Source organism: Paralichthys olivaceus, chromosome 18, assembly GCF_024713975.1.
Source record: "Paralichthys olivaceus isolate ysfri-2021 chromosome 18, ASM2471397v2, whole genome shotgun sequence".
NCBI classification, from domain to species: domain Eukaryota; kingdom Metazoa; phylum Chordata; class Actinopteri; order Pleuronectiformes; family Paralichthyidae; genus Paralichthys; species Paralichthys olivaceus.
In genome coordinates, this window is record NC_091110.1 from 12,967,920 (window position 1) to 12,989,293 (window position 21,374).

At 41.0% G+C, this 21,374-nt stretch overlaps 3 protein-coding genes across 3 annotated transcripts; 2 read left to right on the forward strand and 1 right to left on the reverse strand.

Moving 5' to 3' along the window:
* The first annotated feature begins 598 nt into the window (after nt 1-598).
* On the forward strand, nt 599-6,002 carry loxa (lysyl oxidase a). Its single transcript, XM_020081802.2, has 7 exons — nt 599-1,579; nt 1,854-1,962; nt 2,402-2,539; nt 4,140-4,296; nt 5,082-5,177; nt 5,341-5,456; nt 5,536-6,002. The coding sequence occupies exons 1-7, from the start codon at nt 925-927 to the stop codon at nt 5,540-5,542; spliced, it is 1,278 nt and encodes a 425-aa protein (XP_019937361.1). The 5' UTR covers nt 599-924; the 3' UTR covers nt 5,543-6,002.
* Nucleotides 6,003-6,906: 904 nt separating this feature from the next.
* Nucleotides 6,907-13,676, forward strand: snx24 (sorting nexin 24). The gene is made up of 7 exons (XM_020082157.2): nt 6,907-7,133; nt 9,554-9,637; nt 10,591-10,695; nt 10,915-11,009; nt 11,108-11,137; nt 11,362-11,426; nt 11,561-13,676. The coding sequence occupies exons 1-7, from the start codon at nt 7,065-7,067 to the stop codon at nt 11,629-11,631; spliced, it is 519 nt and encodes a 172-aa protein (XP_019937716.1). The 5' UTR covers nt 6,907-7,064; the 3' UTR covers nt 11,632-13,676.
* A 2-nt stretch (nt 13,677-13,678) lies between these two features.
* ggcx (gamma-glutamyl carboxylase) lies at nt 13,679-20,256 on the reverse strand. Its single transcript, XM_020082156.2, has 15 exons — nt 20,039-20,256; nt 19,615-19,818; nt 18,561-18,719; nt 17,720-17,885; nt 17,564-17,642; nt 17,366-17,472; nt 17,092-17,255; nt 16,701-17,002; nt 16,213-16,344; nt 15,813-15,964; nt 15,556-15,725; nt 15,300-15,430; nt 15,069-15,216; nt 14,696-14,900; nt 13,679-14,616 (listed from the first exon to the last, which is right to left on the reverse strand). Exons 1-15 carry the CDS (start codon nt 20,061-20,063, stop codon nt 14,457-14,459), a joined length of 2,304 nt encoding a protein of 767 aa, XP_019937715.1. The 5' UTR covers nt 20,064-20,256; the 3' UTR covers nt 13,679-14,456.
* Between the last annotated feature and the right edge of the window lie 1,118 nt (nt 20,257-21,374).

The window sequence follows — 21,374 nt, forward strand, 5'->3', positions numbered from 1 at the left end:
AGGAGCTTGGGGTCACCAGCGTGCCACCGGACACAGGAATACAGATATCATGTATCACCACTGCCTCATTTTGCTCATAATTCAGAACAGACTAATTGTGACCTCAGACAGTGAGATGCATGTGATGAGTCTTTCACGTTTGCTGTGTGGCTCCAGCAGACAGGACTGAGGCGCGGCCGAGCTAAAGGGGGGGGTTTTGGGAGCTGGTTTCCCAGAAGAAAGAGAAGAGAGAAAATGTTGCAGGGCCATCAAAGAGTCATGTTTAGGTTTCTCTGAGATCCTCCTATGAGAAAGTGGGTGAGCGCAGAGACCTCTGGCAGACTGTGCTGCAATTTGGTTGGGAGATCATCCAACAGTCAGAGGAAAAGGCTATTTATCATTTAAATGTGCTGATCTGGCAGAAAGAAGAAAAAAGTGAAGACAGTTTCTGTGAAGTGGCTTCTAATATTTATATGCTTTCATAACTAAGTAGGACAGATTTCACAAGAGAGTTTGGCTGTTTCTGATTGTTCTTCATAAAACTATGAGTGATATACGCGATGGATGAAGAAGAGGAGTGGCACAGTAAAGACATTTCAGGGTCAGCCGGAGCAGTTATCAAACACACACTTGGCTGAGCAGGGGCAGACATCACGTATCCAGTTGTTACATGAGCAGCAGCACCAGACTTATATAGCAGATTCAGAAACTCCAAATGCTGAACTCCTCCTCCTCCTCAACACCATCATCATCTCTCTGTGCGCATCTGCAGGAGCAGAGCGTTATGAGTTCACACGGATACACTGAAATTTAGCTTCTCCTCTCTGCTCACTGGATATCCTTCAAATAGACATGAAGGATATTTAAGTGCAAGACAAGTGGAAACCCCCTGCTCAGTAGAAATATCCGCTTTATCACCTCCAGCCTCCTTTAACTGCGTTCAGAATGGGATTACGCATACTTGGCGCGCCATTTTACGCATATGTGTGCGTCTATTTATTTGTGTTCCTCCTGCAAGCTACTCAGTCTCAGAGAAATCCCGGGACGCAAGTAAGAAATAACCAAAGACCGGCTCTGCGGAACACTCTGCAGTGGTCACACAACGGGCAGGTTTTTAGCATTTTGAGCCAGGGCTCGGAGTATCAGCCAGCGAGGCGGAGGGGCGCACCTCAGGAGCAAGTGCAGGAGCGAACTGTCACCATCATCCGGGATGGGGACGTGAGACATCCGGACACCCAGAGCCAGCCGGCGGCCCAGCAGCAGCAGCAACAGCAGCCTCCCCCACGGCCAGCGTCCATCCAGCACGGCTCCCGCAGCTCTGTGCCTGCGGTGGTGAGAGGGCGAGAGCATCGCCAGCATCACCATGACCGGCCCGGTGAGCGCACGGGGACGCAGGGGAGCAACAGGGCGAACGAGACCCAGGAGAAGGTCACTGTGGGTCCATCTCTGCCCAGGAGAGAAGACGTGATGGTCGGTGACGATCCCTACGACCCATACAAGTCCACTGATAGTGATAATCCATATTATAATTATTATGACGTGTACGAGAGACCGAGGCCCAGATCGAGACCTGGATATGGCACATCGTACCATCAGTACGGTAAGAGTGGAAAAAACAGCATTCCAGTCAGTAATGAGATAAATATGACCTCTCAAAGTGATGGTTATGATGCTAAAGTGATTTTAGTCGATTGATAATCAATCAATCAGTTACTTAATCAACTAATCAGTTGCTCATTGTATGTCTCCTTGAATCTTCTGCATGTGTAAAACCTATTTCCCCTCTGTTCAAGGGATTTTTGTTTGTTTGATCATTGGCTGGTTGATGTTTAATTTGTTTATATGCTCATATCCCTGCTGTTGTGTTGCTGTAGGTCTCCCTGATCTTGTACCTGACCCGTACTATATCCAAGCCTCCGCCTATGCCCAGAGAGTCCCCATGTATAACCTGAGATGTGCAGCTGAGGAGAACTGTTTGTCAAGGTATAGACTCGTGCTGTCATGATTAATCCGGGGGGAGGAAAGAAAAAAAAACTTGGGTGTGCAGCCAAGTGTGAGTGTGATTCAGAAAGCCTTGAGCCATAACAACCCCCTCAAGTGTTTGTGGGTGAGGGCTGCCGTGTGGAAGCATGAGAGGAGGTGGAATTAACCGAATCCTGCCACTGATGGTGCAGAAGGGTGGAGTGGTGGATTTGTGTAAAAGCTTAATCATAGCCTGCCGGAGAAGAGAAAGCCTGAACGGTAAACACATTGAAAACTAAACCCAAACAACCATGGGCACCCAAACTTTTTTTTTTTCCACCCATCATTTATTTACACACAGACTCTGCTCCACTGCAGGAGAGGAAATGCAACAATGAAAAAAAGCAATCTTGGTGATGTCATTGTGACCAGTGCCTCTTTGTTTGCTGTGTCCCTGCAGCTCGGCCTACAGAGCCAATGTCAGAGACTACGACACCCGCATGCTGCTGAGGTTCCCTCAGAGAGTCAAGAACCAGGGCACGGCCGACTTCCTCCCCAGCAGGCCTCGCTACTCCTGGGAGTGGCACAGCTGTCACCAGTGAGTGTGATGTCATGTCACTTGTCCACTTGTTTGCATTGACGTCCCCGAGCATCATGTTGTTCTCACCGGCCATTGTGCACCTTTTACTGTCTTTACTTCACATGCACGTGTTTCCTTTCTCAGCACAAACTCTTCCATAGGTCTGATTTCAATTTGACTGAAGCCGCCAGGAAACCAAACACAAGAGAATTACATGTGGTGCCTATCAAACAGGGCCTTTAGTGATATTGCCTCACAGTAATATCATAATACAAGATATCGTTTTATTAAATGCAAAACTACAGTGAAAAAATAAAACATAAAAAAGGTTTTTACATGCAAAGTGAATTTATTTTGGGTCATTCTCACTGGAAATCTGTGTATGTCTGAAAAATGTTCTTTAATTTGTCTTTTACTGCTCCACAGACATAAATGAGATACTAGGTTATGATCGTGTTTCATTGTGCCATTACATAATATGTTAACAAAGTTGAATGACTCTATAAACCAGTCCTCAATTTGATAATCTCTATGTATGCATATTTAAATTCACATATTTATTAAGAGTATGGACTGGTGATTGAAGAATTGTAGTTTTAATTATCAGTTACGTTCATTACACGTATTAATAACTGAAAAGTTACTTCATCATCATCGTCACTATTGGGCTGTTAGGCAGTATAGTTGTGGAATGGCACCCCCTGTTGAGCCACAGTTGTGTTACTTTTGGCTGCTTTATTGTGTTGTGGAGATCCCGATGTCAGAGCTGACATTTTCACAACACGTTTTATTTGTATCTTTAAACTTTAAAAGATGTAATTTTCAATTTTCACAAACAAAGAAAAAAAACCTACTTTGGGTTTTCACTGACCTTCACACGACCTTTTTACTCAGCTCTTTAACAACTGCAAAACCAGACGTTGTAAAATAAAATCGTGTGACGAGGAGAAGGAGCTAAAAATGGAAACTGGAGATATTTTCGTCACTTATGGAAAAGAGTCCAGTTTTTCTGTGGCTCCGCAGGAACGACCTCAGTCCATAGTTATGTTGTGAAACAAGCAGCCGACTGTTCTAATCCCCAAGATGGATCGTGTTTGGCAGCAGTCCTGTGAACTGTTGATGTAGGCGGTATAGATATTCTGTCAGTGTTTTGAAAGTCAGCTGAAGTTAAAAACCAGACTGTTCAGGCTCATTTAAAAAAACTCTTTCTTTTAGATAATGGAGTGAAACCAGATTTAGGTCCATATGCAGTCATGTAATTGATAAACAAAATAAACTCCTGTGGTGTCTCTCGATATACAGATAATATGACAGCTCCCTAAAAGTGAACCTGCAGTGTAGGTCATAAATCCTCATGAGTTCTCCTCCATGTTAGTGGATGGGGCATGGACCAAACTAAAACGTTATTGTACACATCAAAAACTATTTTAAAATATACTTTCTGTCATTTTAGGTTGTTCCTATCACACTGATGTACGCTTAACTACATTCCCCCTCAGTGTCATGATTGACAGCTAAGACTGAATAACGATTGGTCGTGCCCATGTATCAGAGCGTTCTCCATCTTTATACACAGTCTAGTCATAGAAGTGTGTAACACTGTGCTGCTGATCCACAGGCACTTTCACAGCATGGACGAGTTCAGCCACTACGACCTGCTGGACGCCAGCAGTCATCACTCGGTGGCCGAGGGCCACAAGGCCAGCTTCTGCTTGGAGGACACGTCCTGCGACTATGGATACTACAGGCGGTATGCCTGCACCGCACATACCCAGGTGTCCAAGATAACTCCAGCAGCACAAATTTTATTACTGCATTTTAGGCCTGCAAGTTTATTTTCACAATAGGCAAACTTTCTGTTTTAGAAATTACCTCAAAGAGACAAGAGGCTTATCTGCTCATATATGTTCAAATATGAAATATTTAAAAGTTTGACAACTGAAGCAGAATTCCTCCATTACTCATTTTTATCTTCACATCTGTGTTTCTCCTCCTGTGACATGTTGAAATCTCTTTTATAAAAATCCAGTGTGAATCATAACTGTTGCAAAATAAAGTCCAGTTCACTAGTGACCATTAAGAGAGTTGTAAATTTAGTTTCAGTTGACTTGTTTTTCACTTGATGGCTTTGTCACAGGATATGTGGTTCATACATTTAAAAAAAGAGAAAGAACCTAAGATAAATACGTCTTCTATTCCCGAGGCGGCTGTCTTTTAGTGCACAGATCGAGTATTTCCTTTTCTGCATGAGCCAATGGTGATGGTGATTTAATGATTTCCTGTTTCTGGAGTAAGATGGCCCCACCTGCCTGAACGTCTGTGATCAAATGTGTTGCACATGTTCTCTTTTTCCATCCCGCTCTTTTTTTTTTTCCACTGTTTTGACCTGCAAAAAATTTTCCTTTCCCTTTTTAAAAAAATTTAAATCCAAAACACCTCTTCACTATCTGTCTGTCAATCTCATCATTATTTATTAGACTATACAATAATAATACTTTATTAGTTGGTGTTCTATATGAAACAGTTTATATAATGTTTTATAATGATGTCTAATGTGCAGGGTCTGAGCCCAGGATGTTATGACACCTACAACGCAGACATCGACTGTCAGTGGATCGACATCACAGATGTGAAACCTGGGAACTACATCCTCAAGGTTTGTCAGAAATACCAGATGACGTTTAGCGTCCTCCATAGACACTTTAAAACTCTGCCTCCAAACTTTTCTGGAATCATGTTGCAGTTGTGCACATTTGTTCTAAGTCTCCATTGTGTTACTGATTATTAAATGTTGTGTATTTTGTTGTTGTTCTTCACAGATCAGTGTAAATCCCTCTTATCACGTCCCAGAATCAGACTACAGTAACAACAATGTGCGCTGTGATGTCCGCTACACCGGCAACTACGCCCACGTGTCAGGTTGTCACATGTCAGCGTAAGTATCACGTCTCAAATATTATTATCAATATCCTTATTGTGTTTTTATTCTTATTGTTGTATTTTGTATTTTTCAGGTATTAAAAGTCGGCAGCAGCTCAGCTGAGACATAAATGATAATGGAGAGGACTGCATACAAAAAAACAACATAAAAAATTTGCATTCATTTTATAATTGAAATAATCCCACAGAGTCATCTGACTTCATAGTGCCAGATAATGTTGAATTCTTCTTTGCTTATGTAGGTTTTTTTTCCTGCTACTGAAAAATATATTGTTTTCTCAACTTTATTCTATTTTAATTATTCTTACCTGTATTGCGTTTTTACTTAATGCTTGCTTTTCCTATCCCCTCTAGAATAAAACCCATGAAATTTAGAGGCCAAGATAGACAAACACACACATAAGCCAGTTTACATCACACTTTCTAAATGAACCACTTGTTTAAAACTAAATGTCTGTGTTATATTTATATGCAACAGAAGAAACTTTTTTCTTTAATCCAAAGCTTTTGATGAAACTTGAATAAACTTTGTGATATTGTATGATTGTTTATGGACTAATCAGCTGTGACCGCTCCCTCTCATTTGGTTCTAAACCTTTTCAGTTTTATTGACTTTGTGGGGGGAGGTCAGTCTGAATCCCAGTTCAGATTTGGCCTTTGTATGTGGAGTTTGTATGTTCTCCTGTGTCTGTGTGGGTTTTCTCTACCTCTTCCTCCCACGGTCCTCAGACATGCAGATTATATTAATAGCAGATTCTAAATTGGCTCATTGGGATTGGTGACCGTTAAAAGATAAACTATATTTATAATAAATTGATTGTCTTTTGTTGAACACACACACACACACACACACAAACACACACACTACTGTAAAATGTCAAAAGTGTAAAGTATTGATTATTTTCATTAAGGCCCCAAATCCAGACATAACATATTCATGTTGGTTGTTTTAACAGAACCAAAAATTATTAATCTGAAAAAGATGTAAAACAGAGAAAGTGGCAAATCCTCAAGATAGAAAACCTGGAGCCAGATGTTTTTCTCTTTTTCTTCCTTTTTTCCTTTTCTGCTAAAGAAGTTCTCCAGTAATCGAACACTTAGTAAATTACAGTTGTAGTTATATGCAATAATAAATATATATACTGACATCTTGAAATTATAATTATTTCCAAGTACCACATTTGGTTTGAGAGATTAATAATTGATTGAATAATGGTTTCATCAATATTTAGGACACATGTTTCATTTTCGCAGTAATTACACTTTTTTGAATAATCTATAAGAAGCTGTGTTATTTTCCTTTATTTCTTTATCAGCTGAACATTAGTCATTTTAACTCCAGACACCAGGAGACTTTCATGTTGCTCAAGGTTAAACACTACCCTGTCTGTAACCGTGTCCTCCCCTGCACCAGGGGGCAGCACTGACACTTTCTCATCCTATTTAAATCCAGGGATTTTTATCGGGCTGTCAGAGAAGCTGGAGAAGCCCTCCAGCAGCAGCGAGTGAGTGAGTGTGTGTGTTGGTGTGTGTCTGTCTCTGCGCGTGTGTGAGACACAGGATTTAACATTATTTAGTCAATTTAACGCGTTTTCAAGTCGAAATGCATCCGGTGAACGTATCGATCCCGTCGTTTCGATCGGAAAACAACTCGATCGAGAAAGGATACACGGTGAGCTCTGATCATCACAACAACCTGTGTGTGTGTGTGTGTGTGTGTGTGTGTGTGTGTGTGTGTGTCTGTCTGTCTGTCTGTCTGTCTGTCTGTGTGTGGGTGTGGTTGTCTGTGTGTGTGTGTGTGTGTGTGTGTGTGTGTGTGTGTGTGTGTGTCTGTCTGTCTGTGTGTGTGTGGTTGTCTGTCTGTGGGTGTGTGTGTGTCTGTCTGTGTGTGTGTGTATGTTTGTGTGTGTCTGTCTGTCTGTGGGTGGTCGTGTCTGTCTGTCTGTCTGTAGGTGTGTCTGCTGTTATTCTTTGACCGTTGATCTAACAATAACATGTGTGGTGATTTAAAGCTTCAGATCATCTGAATTCTTCTTTTTAATCATGAAACTGTTCAGATCTGTTGATCAAACATTCAGTGTGAGAGCTTCTTTACTGTAAATGTGTGTTTACATTGATTAATACATCCAGAAAAGAGGATTCCAGTTCCTGGTTTCAAACCAGCTTTGTGGCATCACTTCACTGTGAAGCTCGTATCAAAGCTTATATTAGAGCTTCACACTTTTCAAACCTATTTAAAGAAAAGTAGTCACTGTGTATGATCATTGAAACAGGGTTTTCATGCTGTGATCATTTCCTCCATCACCTTCCTAATTTGTTTTTATAATAAGTTATGATGAAAATAGTGAACGTGAAGCTGCAGCATTTTAATATGAAGTGAGTTTGTTCCACAGAGAAATGTCTCCATTTGTCTTACTGTCTCCTTCCCTGTCGCTCAGCAGGGAAACACACAGAGTTTTCTACTGAAAACACTTCTACAATGGAGGATATTTGATTAACTTACATGTTACCTCATAATATGTAAACTAAAAGATGTTATCCTCTATGACTTCCTTAGGGAAAAATAAACTAGTATCAACACGAACAGGAGTTAGGATTGCAGTGTGTTGGTGCTCATATTGAATGACAACTGAAAAACTGCGAGACTTCTCCTTTAGCTGTAACTGAACTGTATTCAGAGTAGAACTGGTCAGTGTCATTTGCTTTAATACTTTGAACAGCATGTGTTTGCTGTAGTCACGAGGTCTAAACCTCCGGTTCTGTTCAAGCTCCGTTCTGCTCCAGGTTTTCTGACTTTTTATACTTCAACTCATGATGTCTGCTGATACTGAGCACTCACACCATCCCAGTGGCCTAATTTTGTCTTTTGAATAAGAGCCAGCTGTTTTCCCCTTCATAAGCTAACCAGCTGCTAGTCCTAGCTTCATATTTTCCATACAGACATGACATCTATGATCATAAATAAATGTCCTGCACTTCGCTGTCTTCCTAAGAACTGATTCAACAGCCTGCTGTGACTGACAATGTGGAGTTTGCAAACGTTGACCAAGAAATTGCTTGTATGTGGATTTATCATCATCACAATAAGGAAGGGAGGTCTGTGTGTCACACTTTAGCCCAACAAGAAAGTAAAAGGTTGAGTAATTGAACAGATTTATTATTATCCATCATGTGACCCTCAGAATTATCATGGGACCCTTAGATGGGTTGTGACCCCTAGGTTGGAAACCAGTGTATTATTGTGGGTCAGTTTGGTGGAAGACCCCTCCCTGGTTGAACATGACGGGACCCTGTGAACAAAAAAACAACTGAATGGAGCAAATCCCTTCAGCCAGGTTAACAAAGGAATGTCAGCATTTTACTGCCTGTGGTTTAGAGGGAGGTGTTCAGCAACACTGGGCTACACACTGACTGTACATTAGAAATAGATTTTTTTTTTAAGCATCAAACAGCGCTGAGCCGTTATGCAAATCTAAAATGATCAAAATAAAAAAATTGTGGTTAACAAGATAGAAAACAAATGTGGCCAGGAGGAAAATATCTTTCATTTGTTCTCTTTCGGACATTTTTCACGTCCCTTCTTCTTCATGGTATTGACGTGCTGTCATCTCATTTCCAGCTCTTTGACCCGTTCCAGGATTTGTTAATAATCATGACTTGATGACTGTCTGTCCCTGTAGACGTCCTGTCCTCTGTGTTTACGTAACCAGTACAGAGTTACATGAACATCACGGGCGTCATTTAAGAGTCGGTTTCCTTCTTTACACAACACAGGCAAACACATCGACGTGAGTGAAGTAAAAAGTGACGTTGTCACTGAACAATACAAAGTGAGGGAAGTGGAAGACGATCTGTTTCAGGATGTCAGCAGTTAATCCCACAGATCTTTTTTTTTTTTTGTTCACTACAGCAGCCAGATGTTTCCTCTTGGTAACTAGCTGACGCCAACAGTAACTGACGGCTCCACAGTTAGCTGATCAGTCACTCACTGGCTGTGTGGACAGGGAGGGACGTTTCTGACTGATGAACTCTGGAGATAAATCAAACGGACACTCAACACGTGGCACTCACTTGTTTGTTTCTGTCTTTCAGGTCTTTAGAATTGATGTGCTGATGAACGGCAGACAACACTCTGTTGAGAAACGCTACAGTGAATTCCACGCTTTGCATAAACTGGTGAGATTCGGTTCAAACATGTCGTGGTGCTGAGTCCTTTTTTTTTTTTATTAGTTCAAGTCTACGGCATTTCAAAGGGGAAAATCCTAACCACTACAAGCTTTAATGTTCAATTGTAATTTAAAGCAGTTTATCAAATGAAAATGTCCAACACTTCAATATAGAGTCCATCATCTTCAATATGAAACTCAGGTTCTCTCATATTATTTTAAAACACATCTATTTGGCTGTTTGAAGATGAAACTCTTTGGGTTTCCTCTTCAATGTCTGAGACTGAATGATTGATAAAAAAAAACAATACACACATTCAAACAGCAATTAATTGAGGCATTAATTGTTTAAATGGCTGCATGAAATTGATAAAACTTTATTTTTTAATATATTTGTATACAAGAATATGTGATAGTTGGCTTCACAAAATATGAAAACATTAAACAAACATATTTTTCTCCTCTATTCATTGGTGAACAATTAAAATGTGTATATTTAGGCCTGCACAGTAAATCATCATCTCGTCAACCAATAATTAGCAGATGTGGTGGTTAACCATGTGAACCACTTAAATGTGTTTGTCATTCTGTGGCCTCAGAGATGAGTTCCTCTCTCTGTAACCGCTCAGTCGTCCACTTTTGTTTTGACTGAAACAACCATTCAACCATTTCTACTGCTTTTTACTAGGCCTCTTATGTTTTTTATTTATTCTTTATTAGTTTTGTATTTTTTATATTTTCTGTATGTGTCTTTTTGTGTTTCTATAAAAATGTTTTACTCTTTACTTTGACTCAAAGCACCTATGTGCCTTATTTTTTTAAATTCTGTTTTATTAGATTTATTCTTTTCAAACCATGTTGTTTGCTGTTCCTAGCTTCAGTGACTACATGCTTCTTCGTGGAGCTGCTAACATATTTGCTGCGTCGTTCACATGTCTTAATGATGCTTTGTAATCCCTCCAGCTAAAGAAGAGCATAAAGCCCCCTGAGATTCCTTCGAAACATGTTCGAAACTGGGTTCCTAAAGTGTTGGAGCAGAGGAGACATGGTCTGGAGCTCTACCTGCAGGTATAGTGATGCCTTCACTCCGTCTGCTGGGACGGTTTCTCCACAGGAAGAACAAATAACTGTCATGCATGCGGTCTTTTCAAATACAAATTATGTCAAAACCAGAGTAGCTGTATAAACTACAGCTCATATTGTAGAACAGTTCAAACCAACAAAGAAACAGACATGCAGTTATGTACCAAACGTTGCAATTTGCTTTTGTTTTTGCCGTTTTTTCAGACTATAATCATGGAAAATGAGGTTATTCCAAAGATATTCCTGGATTTCCTGAATATCCGCCACTTTCCCTCAGTGCCAAAAACAGAAAGCTGTGGGTGAGTTGAAACTGTAGCCTTTCTATAAAGTAAAAGACGGATTTGTTCCCATGCTGCTGAAAGGCGGAACAACTAAACTTACATTTTCCTTATTTAAGGTCATTTGATACAGAATCAGAGGAATCAAGGTGAGTCACTTTGTTTTCATCTTTAATTATCTTTTTAAAACTTTTGTCTGAAAGGTTCTCGTTTCTGCACTTTGACCATGTGCAGACTTGAGTCATTATTTGCTCTCCCTGTGACCTTCAGCCTACCTGACAGGGACAGCCCCTGTGTTTTCATCCTGTTAATTTATACGCTGCATGAAACTGCTCGCAAACTGTGTCACATCGCCTTTTCTGACTCTTTTCAGTAAACTGTCACATCAGCCAGTCATGTTGTTTCTGAGAGACCCCTACCTGCTGCCATCTGCACACGGTGAGCTCAAGCTTAGTATGTGCACTGTTATAAAATTACAGAAAATAAAAAAATCTTCGAATCGTTGAAATTATGAATTACTGATTGTAAATTAACTGCAAATCTAAAAACTTTCTTTTCTTCTTCACTTTCAGATGCATTTTCAAATGTTGTGATCGAAGGTGTGATACATGGAGTTTTCTACCCAGATCTCCAGCCGAGGTAGAGTCGCGGAGCCGAATCCGACGACGCATCCCTGCAAACGGGTGCTCCATATTATCACACCATTTTCGGTGTGTATCATCGAGGGCGTAACATGTGAAGGTGCACTGAGCCTCATTTGTAGTTCCCAAAGCAAAAAAATCCAGATGTTAAAAAAGGTGCTTAACCTCTCAATAAATCACTGGCACCACATTTCAACACAGAAAAATAATATATTATCCTAGTACTGACCCATGTTTCAATACATTTGACTAATTCTTCCTAGAAAAATAGTTTTAAGTTAACAATTTATTTTCAGCGATAACAATTAACTGTTAACCAGTAAGGCAGATTAACTTATTCTGAGATGTAATAATCAAAATATCTAGGAAAAGCTTGCAAATAATCAAGAAGATAAGTAGTGGGAATGATTAATCGAATACATTATAATTGATGATCTTTTTCTTCAGGAAGCAAAGAGTTAAATAAACATGTAGGATAAAAATGGAAATATGACTGAAAGGTTGACTGAAGGAAGGGAGAATAGTATTTTTTATTTTTTTTTATTTTTGGAGAGTTCGGTTATTAAGCCACAGAGAGAGACGCGTTTTTGTCCGGTCAGTCTAAAGCACAGGGCCGTGGAGCGGTGATGTCACTTTTCGATCTGTTTTTAGCAGCTGAATGGGGCCAGCTGAGGTCGTGCAGTGAGATGAATGTGATGACAGCAGTGTGGGAATGATTGAGCCCTGGTGGGTGGTTGTGGCAGTGATACTTGCCGCCTCTATGCACCATCAGATGTCTGTGTTGACTACTGGACGAGCTGCTCACTTTGATCGGGTGACCATCTCCAGGTTCAGGGCTCAGAGCCAGTCGCTGCAAAGTGGATTGGAAATATGTGGCACAACCTGCGAGTGAGGAAAAGACACGTTGAGCTCCAGACGGGCGTCATTGCAGTTGTAGAAAGTGGATGTTGACAAAACACTTAAGAGAGGATTAGGGTGGCGTCCGTGTCTTTGTTACGCCTCCTAATGCTTATCTTTCTCCCGCTGTAGCTCTGCCCACGTATATGAAACATGAGGAAGAGAAGCAGTGAGATATGAGCCTTTAAGAACAGCCCATTGGAACTAATCACAGGGTTTGAACTGCTGCTTTACACCACACACAACCTCTCTGCTCCTAGAACTAGACGGGTGCTCTGAGAGTCCATACCTCGCCCTATCTCGCCATGTTTAAGAAAGTGGGGGGAATAAACCTGGAGCTGCCTATTTATCCAGATCTGCTACAAAATATAATGTTTTTTTCCTTGGGTCATACACCCCTCTACAGAGTTGCATGGAAATCGAGTCAGTAGTTTTAGTTCACTGGCAGAGAGATGATAAATGGCGATGAAAACATTTGGCGAAGGGGAAAATAATCATGAAAACCAGCTTCTTAGGGAAACGTCTCCTGAAAACAGTTACTAAAGGCCAGTGTCAAACACTAATACCAGTCATTTTGCATTTAATGTTGAATTTATATATATATATATATGGTCAGTTTTTCAGTGTGGTGATTAGTCACCGATTATGTAAAGGGATTTGTGTGATTTAAGATGAAACCAGTAAAAACTGTGCAATATGAACTAGAAATACACTCAAGACTTGATGTTGTTCCCTGTTAATGATGAACCTACAGATCATCTCGTTTCGATCACGTGTAGTGAAGCATTATGTTGCATATTGTCACTTCACACACTGAGCACTCGTCTGACCAGCCTTCAGTGTTTTCTTATGTGACTGGACCTCCACTACAGCACAGTGATAGCTGCATATTTAACTGAAATGAATCTTGAACTATTAACCTCGACTAAACCGATCCTGATTTTATGTTAAAGCAAATCAAACAGTTTCCTAGAGATCCATGTTGTGGACTGATTTATGTATTTATATTGTGTAACGTTGCTCTGATTATGTGTAAATGATTATTAATGTGCCATAGTGTCGACGTACAGTGAACACTGAACTGTAGCACTTTAAAATGGGCAACATGTAAAAAAGACTGACACCAATAAAATTCATTATTTCCATAAAACATCTTTTGTCAGCGGATTTTTTTAATGAAAATAACATCAGGATAAGATTTTCATTACAAAAGTGAATCAACAGACGGCCAACTCACGAGCTTATAATTGTTTTCTGTTGTGATCACATTCTACGGTTAATCGTTGAGAAGTGTGTTCCGTGAAAACAGAGTGAACCTCCACATGTAGTGTGAATTTGTAAATCAGAAAATTGTGAATAATTAGGCCTGAATTTTCTAAATTAGAGCTGAAACATAAATTCGAACCAAGGAGACGAACAACAGGTTCCCTCCTCTTCATCTTCATTCCAAACAAAGCAGCATTTATGTAGTTAAAATACGATCTCCCTGCAGATCATGTAAAGGAAAACTGTATCTGACAGAGAGCTCTGATTTTAAAGAATCCCAACATACTGTAAATATCTTTTTGGTCATATCATTCAGCCATTATGCATTCATATAAAACTTTAAAAAACAAAGAAAATGAAATGTAATCTTGGCGAAGCAGTGCACATCTGTCATCATGTACAGTGTACAGGTTTTATGCCAGCTGTAAAAAGAAATGTGTCCTTAGTGAAACTGCAGATCCATAGACAAATGCTTTTACAAACTAATGGAAACAATCTGAAATGCTAAATATTCCAGAAGCATAGAAAATTTAAAAATCTTTGATTCCTGGGCAGCAGAGTCCCAAAATAGTAACAGTCCAGTAGTTATAACACACACATTTCTTAGGAATGTGTGATCACCTGCACGCAATCCATCAGAGTAACTGTGGTGCCAGCGGCAGCTTTAAAGTTCTCCGTGACCAATTTCGTCTTTGAGTCGTTCGTCCTGGTTGGATTCGGCCTGAGGTTCTTTCATGTTGGCGAAGGCAACTTCTCTCGTCAGCTGTTCCACAGGAGGCAGGCCCACCGCCAGGTTCCTCATAGCAATGGCCGTCATCAAGAATCTTAAAGAGAAGAGGACCCAGTCAATGAGATGCAGAATATTCAGGGATTCATTTTGTGGTTGGACATCTTCTCACTCACCCCCTTCGTATAGTGTAGTACTTTTTCACAGAAAAACGCTCCAGCCGCTCCAGCATGCCGGCTTCCCTGCGCTTCTTCACCTCCTTCATGCGGCGCTGCCTCTTCAGGAACAGTCGCACAATCGGGTCGGTGGCGTTGACCTCCGACATATCGTGATCGTCAGCAGCAATAAGAGGCTGCAGCTCAGGAGGAATAGGCTCAGTTTCTGTGGAATGAAGATCCAGTGAGTATCTGATGATGATGAGCTCTTGAGCAAGTTGACAGACGTGATCTTTTGGAGTTATTTTATATAGAATAAGCAGACAAATAGAAAGATTTTACACATTTTCAATGTTTTTTTCCCATGGTTTTAACTGCCTGCGGCTGTTTTCACCTGTCCCATTGCGAATACGCTCCTGCAGCTCAAACAGCTTGGTGAAGTTTTCCTGCAGCGCTGCCTCTGTAGTGTTGACGTAGACGTACATGTAGCAGGAAGGGTCTTCGGACACGGTGTACACCTTATGATACGCTCCAGCAGGAACCTACACACATTCACATGATTGTAGAACCTTGAAAGTGTTTGGGTTACACAGTGTAATGTTAATGGTGATATGAGGGGATGTACCTTTGTCTGCTCACCAGGCTGCAGACTGATGTTCCTTTTCTCCTCCACTATCTCAACGTTCACTGTGCCCTGCAACACGTGGATGCTGGTGTTTCCCAGATCTTCACTCACAAAGTTTTCCAAGTGCAGACCTGCACGAAGACGTAATGTCAGTGAGCACAAACAAGAATCAGTACGTCTACTCAAACCAAGCTACAAGCCAAAATCCACTTTTCCATCTGTGTGAACAGAAAGAACAAGGAGGCAAATTCCTGACCTGGGAAATCAGCTATAAAGACGATCTCTGTCTGATTGTCCAGACTGCCCTCGATCTCCTGGAACTTGGTCCTCCAGGGAGACAGATCCACCAGCAGAGGCATCAGCCACGGGTTTGGTATGAAAGGAGACCAATCAGCCTTCACAATGTCCACACGGGGATCAAAGATCCTAAAAGAGAAGAGTCCACAGCATGTTGGTATCATACACACAAGTGATTATTACTCATTAATATAATAACATCTTTTTCTCCTGTACCTTTGCTGGAAGCGTTCGTTGATGGACACCCAGATGTCAAAGTAGATTTCTGGATCAGAGATATTGTAGCGAGGCAGATTGTGACTGAGGCACGTGGCGTACTGCTTCAACATGTCTCCATGATCTTTCCACCGGCGGCTTTGTGTGAAAACCTTGAGTACACAGACGATGTGACTGTTACTGGGGCTGCTGGAGGTAGGGTGGGTCGTCCACTACCCAGAAGGTGGGTGGTTCAATCCCCGGCTCCTCGAGCCTACATTCTGAGGTGTCACTTGTCATTTCAAACTGATAATGTTTTTAGATGTTAATGACACATGATATATTTTGTTTAGAGAAGAAGAATGAGTTAATCGAATGCTCTCTAACATCTTCACTGCCGGTGTTTTCCCCTGAAACTTACCCCTGGGTTCAGATATCCCACGTCTCTAGTTTTTCCATCTCTGTATGTGATCTTAACGTGCTGATGACTGCGGGAGTGAACCATCATGTCCCATGAGTAGCCGTACAAGCCATTGGTCCAGTTGTTGTAACCCTATAAAAAAAATGTTTTGGGATAATTTCATATTAATAGGTAATAATCACCTGTTTTTTATTAAGTTTAACCAAGATTTTAAATGAACAAATAACAAAGATTAAAATGAGCAATTTGTGCTTGATAATACTTTTCTACAGTCAACATCAGCTGATCTGTTGTTTGCTGTAGACCAGAGACTGTTGACTCTGATTGAGCAACTCTCAGTCTGGTGACTCAAACAGATCAGGAGGCTTTAGCTGATAAGAAAGTTAGGTCCATTCAGGCAGAAAGTAGGTGAGGTAAATGTACTGTAATGTAATTCATGAAGCAATTACAAGCTCTTTGAGGCTAAGAACCATAAGAGGCTCATATACCTTTGTGATGAAGTGGGAGTAAGGCAGGAACAACTGTTCAATGATGTAGATAATTGTGAAAATGGCTGCCAGCTTGTGCTTAAATCTCAGTTTGGAAGATTTGGTAACAGGTGGGGTCTCCTGGCTTTCAGCACCGGGGCTCTGGATCTCATGGTAAACACAGGAGGTGCTGGGCTGAGGATCTGCCGAGGTGAGTGGCAACACCCCGCTGAGGAACGCTGGGAAGTGGGAGAAGAATCTTCTGGGCCAGTCGGCATAGCAGAAGAGAGGACTGGTGGCCAGCATTGTGTAGGGAAACATCCCTGAGGACGAGAATACAAGACAATACGTTGAGAAAGACAGAGTTTTAAATATTCAACCTGTTTTCAGTGAAGTGAAGCGACAGACTAACCGATGCTGAAGAGCTGAGAGTTCATACAGTGGAAGTAGGAGACGAAGGTAAAGGCGTAAGGTCTTGTGGCATCAAAAAACAGCAAGTAGCCGGCGGTCAGATCCAGAATGAGGCCGCCTCCGTGCACCACCAGCAGACTCACTAACTCCACAGGAAGAATCACTCTGGAAAAATAATGTTTGGTACAGTGGATCTGAGTAGGTGCACTGAGGTTCCAACATGAGTCAATTAAAAGCTGAAATAACTGCAGACTGAGCTGCTTCGTGAAACCTACTTGAACGGATCAAAAAGCCAGTGATGTGCCAGGTAGGACATGGAGTATCCCTCCACCCAATCAGCATCCAATTTTTTTATTCCAGCGATGAAGTAAACTATAAATATCTTTAAAAAAAGAAAAAAACTTAATAGCTGTACTCATGTGTTTTCATGAATGATTAAAGTTTGGAATTTAAAAATGCACGGAAGTACAAACCTGTGTCCTCAGCAAAGTGTAATTCCACAGAGGCACGTGCCTGTTTCTTATAGAAGGTCTCCACAGTCCATCGACTGACCTAAAAATACACACAGGTTTCTAACATCTCTCTATGTGAGGATCAGAAACACAGAAACACAAAAAACGTCATCTCACCAGTATCTGTTGCCGTCCATGAGCGTGAGCTGAAACCCGATGAGGCCGTAAAGGTACGAGTGATTGTTCCAGGTCGTTTTGTCCAGGAAGAAGATGTACCAGTAGGTTGAGATGAACATCAGGCAGGAGAGACGGTAGAAACAGCCGAGCATGATGCCCAGGGCGCCTTCATTTACAAACATAAACACACAACTTAAGTTACGATACTAATAGTATCTGCTATGAATATTGATTGATTGATTTGTTTGCAACAAAATACTGATTTATGTTTTTATGCACATACACTGAACAGATTATACATGAATAATATTTGATTACAGCCCTGTGTTTAAGTACCAGTTACAAGGTTTTATTGGAGGTTTTAGTATGTCAGGAATGTGAGAAATCCACCAACAGTTTATGGATGTGGTGAAATCAAGGTAAACATAAATGTTTTTATACTAAAGACACATGTTGACTCCCAAACTAGTGTGTCCACCCTTCACACTATTTGGTTTGTGTCCCTAGACATTCATCAGCATTGATTTACTTTGATTGTCATTGTGTTCTGCTTCCTGTTTTCCTTCTTGCACAAACTACTCAATTTGTTGTCACCATCTTGCAGTAATCTTGCTGCCTTAAGGGGAAAATATAAGTGGAAAATTTCCCATCTGGTGTATGCGCTTTTATCTTCACCATAGACAGCCGCCCCACAGAGACTGTCTCCTGTTAAACGACTGCATCAGCAAAAACTCAGAAGAGAAGGGGGACAGCTTTCTTCGCCAGAACTCTGTAAACACTGTGTGAACCTTTCAAATGTGCTGGGTGTGAGATTTAAAACGAGACTGAGTGTGTGACCCACCGAGGAACATCACCACGTACACCAGGTACATCCAGTCCAGCGGGAGGGGGTGTAGAAAATTGAAGAGGGGAAAGCGGCACACGGGGGCCCCGTCCAGGTATTTATAGTCCAGGTGACTGAGGCCCCGTTCCTGAGTGATGTCGATGAGCATCAGCAAACCTGCGTTAAAGACAAATGACCATCGTGCAGTCACTCAACAATGTTGCTGATTATCTATGGTTTATTTGCAGACTATTTTTTTAATATATGCACATATATAATTATGTTTTATAAACACCTTACACTATTCTCTATTTACTTTTCTAATATTCTCCGACATTTTCTAAATCTCAGGGAGTGCAAATGAAATGTTGTTTTGTTGTCCACAGCAGTGCAAAGAAGAATCATGCATTTTGAGCATGATGAGGGAGGATGCTATGTTAGCTGCATGTAAGATGTGCCATCCTGCTTTTTCCCCATGTGAAGGGCTTTGACACTTCATCAAATTAACTTTACTGACTTGTATCTCCTCCAAACTGAATTATTGCAATGCTCTTTACTCTGGTATCAGCAGGTTGAACCATCCGGACACTAAAGCAGATTTGAAGCGCTGCTGCTGCCTCTCTTAAAGGACGATCATCAGACCTTTGCTGGATATGTGTGAGATTTGGAAATGATTTTACTGATTGTTTTTAAATTGAATGTTCCAGCTCCTGCCTCCATGTGTGATCTAGTAACTTCTAATGACGGCAGCTGAGAGCTCTAAAACCTGCTGATGGGTCAGTCAGACCTGGTGAGTGCATCGTCATCACTGCTCCCTTCATCACACTTTTTCTTTTGTATAATTCTTTAAACATTGATGCACCTCTCCATAAATGTTCGGCATTGTCTACCCTCGTGAATATTGTATATATTGTTATTTTGCTGATGTGCAATGGTAATGTCCTGGAAGAGGGATCCCTCACATGCGACTCCCTCTGAGGTTTCTTTTTTCCCCCAGATAAAAGTTTTTTTTGTAGTGTTCCCTCACTCTTGTGAATATGGGCAACACAAATCAAATTTAATTTGAACTCACCAAACAAGCAGCGGAAGATGCCGAGGGATGCAGGGTCAGTGGGTCGGTTCAGGAGGGTCACCAGGCTCTGCCAGGAGGTCAGGTCCTCCTTCTTGAACCCAAAGAGCTGCTCCATCTTGCTTTTGGTGGGTGGTGTTGGGTCTTTTTTAGGAGCTGCCTCCTTCCTTGCAGCCTGTTCCTCCCCATCGCTGCTCACAAGAGCACCTAGAGTTTGAGACAGTAAAAAGTCAAAGTGTGAGATTTTTTCTAAATCCATCGTCCTTTATGCAGAAGACCTGAAAGCTGCAGCATTCAGCCATGTTTATACACTGCTACGGTTTATTCTACAGCTTATCCCGGGTTAACTTCAGGTCTAACTGGTTATTACATTGACTGAACCACAACACAGACTCACACTGACTCTCACCACAGACTCCAGCCTCACCTGCGGCTGCTTCCCTCGTCTCCATGCTGCTAAATGCTCCGGATCTCAGGACGCAGAGGGGGGATCTCTGTGCTCAGCCTGGCCGAGGTGGAGGTCTCCTGCCAGGTCTCGTCACAGAGAGACGGACCAAGGTACGTGTCACAGTCCCGCACACGTACACGCACGTACACACATAGACTGGTGACTGCAGAGGAGGAAGAGGAGGAGGAAGGTGGAGTGGGCGGGATTGGAATGTTGTGAAAGAGGTGCTCGGCGTTCATTGGCTGGTTCCTACTATAGTCCCACCCACCACAAGGAGCACCTCATACGTCACATCCGACTGCAGCTGTTTATAAATAATGTACCAAATAAAACAAATGAATCTTTGACACCTTTATTTCACCATGTGTCCATTCAATTACTTTTTTAATATGTTTGTTTATATTTTATTTATTTTTTAACATTTAACAAACATGCTTGAAGATATTCAGATGACAAACATAACATAAAATAATATTAATAAAGGCTAAAAACAATCAAATTGGCAAAACAATATGAAATAATTTGTTGTGAAATAAAAAAGGAAAAAAAACTAAAAACTAAATAAATTAAATTAATTAATAAAAAATAGGTATGATTTGGTCAATACTCCCAATTTGACACGATTTCTATTTCAATTTAAAGATTTTTTCTCCTTTATATTTTTGTTATATGTTGTTTTTGACATACTGTCTGAAAGAACTGTTTTATATTTTTCTAACTAATATTCATTTATTTGCAGATTTATTTGTCTGTACTGTCAATTTAGATGGTTATTTTCAGTGTTGAGCAAATATCTGCTGATGTTCTGCTGAAGCTCAAAAGGTGACCACCTCTGATGAGCTGTCTGTAGAAACTGGTGGTGTATGTTTGGGTCATTGCAGATGGCTGCAGACTAAATACTTTCTCCAACTCAGCGGTTATTGAGCTCCACTCAGTGTGTAAGGATCTGGGTTATTTAAAATTGTTTGCAAGTGTTGAAGGGTGTGAAATGTTTTGTTGTGGTCTGAACTGGAGCGACATGAAAGACTTCGGTGAACTGGTTGACCGGGGGACAACCAGGTGTGCACACTGAAGCTTTTCATTACTTTTCATTATCCCCTGGAAGTTTCTCTCATCTTCACACAGACTCTCTGGTGCTCAGCCAGAGATACCATAAGGTTCTTGGTCACCTCTGTTACCATGACCCTTCTCCTCTGGTTGTTTCTCATTGCTGAGACATAATTTTGATGCATGTGGCCTTAGGGCCGGTCAATAAAACAATATCAATAATATTTCAAATATATTTTGTCATCAATTGCAATATAACAAATGTTTA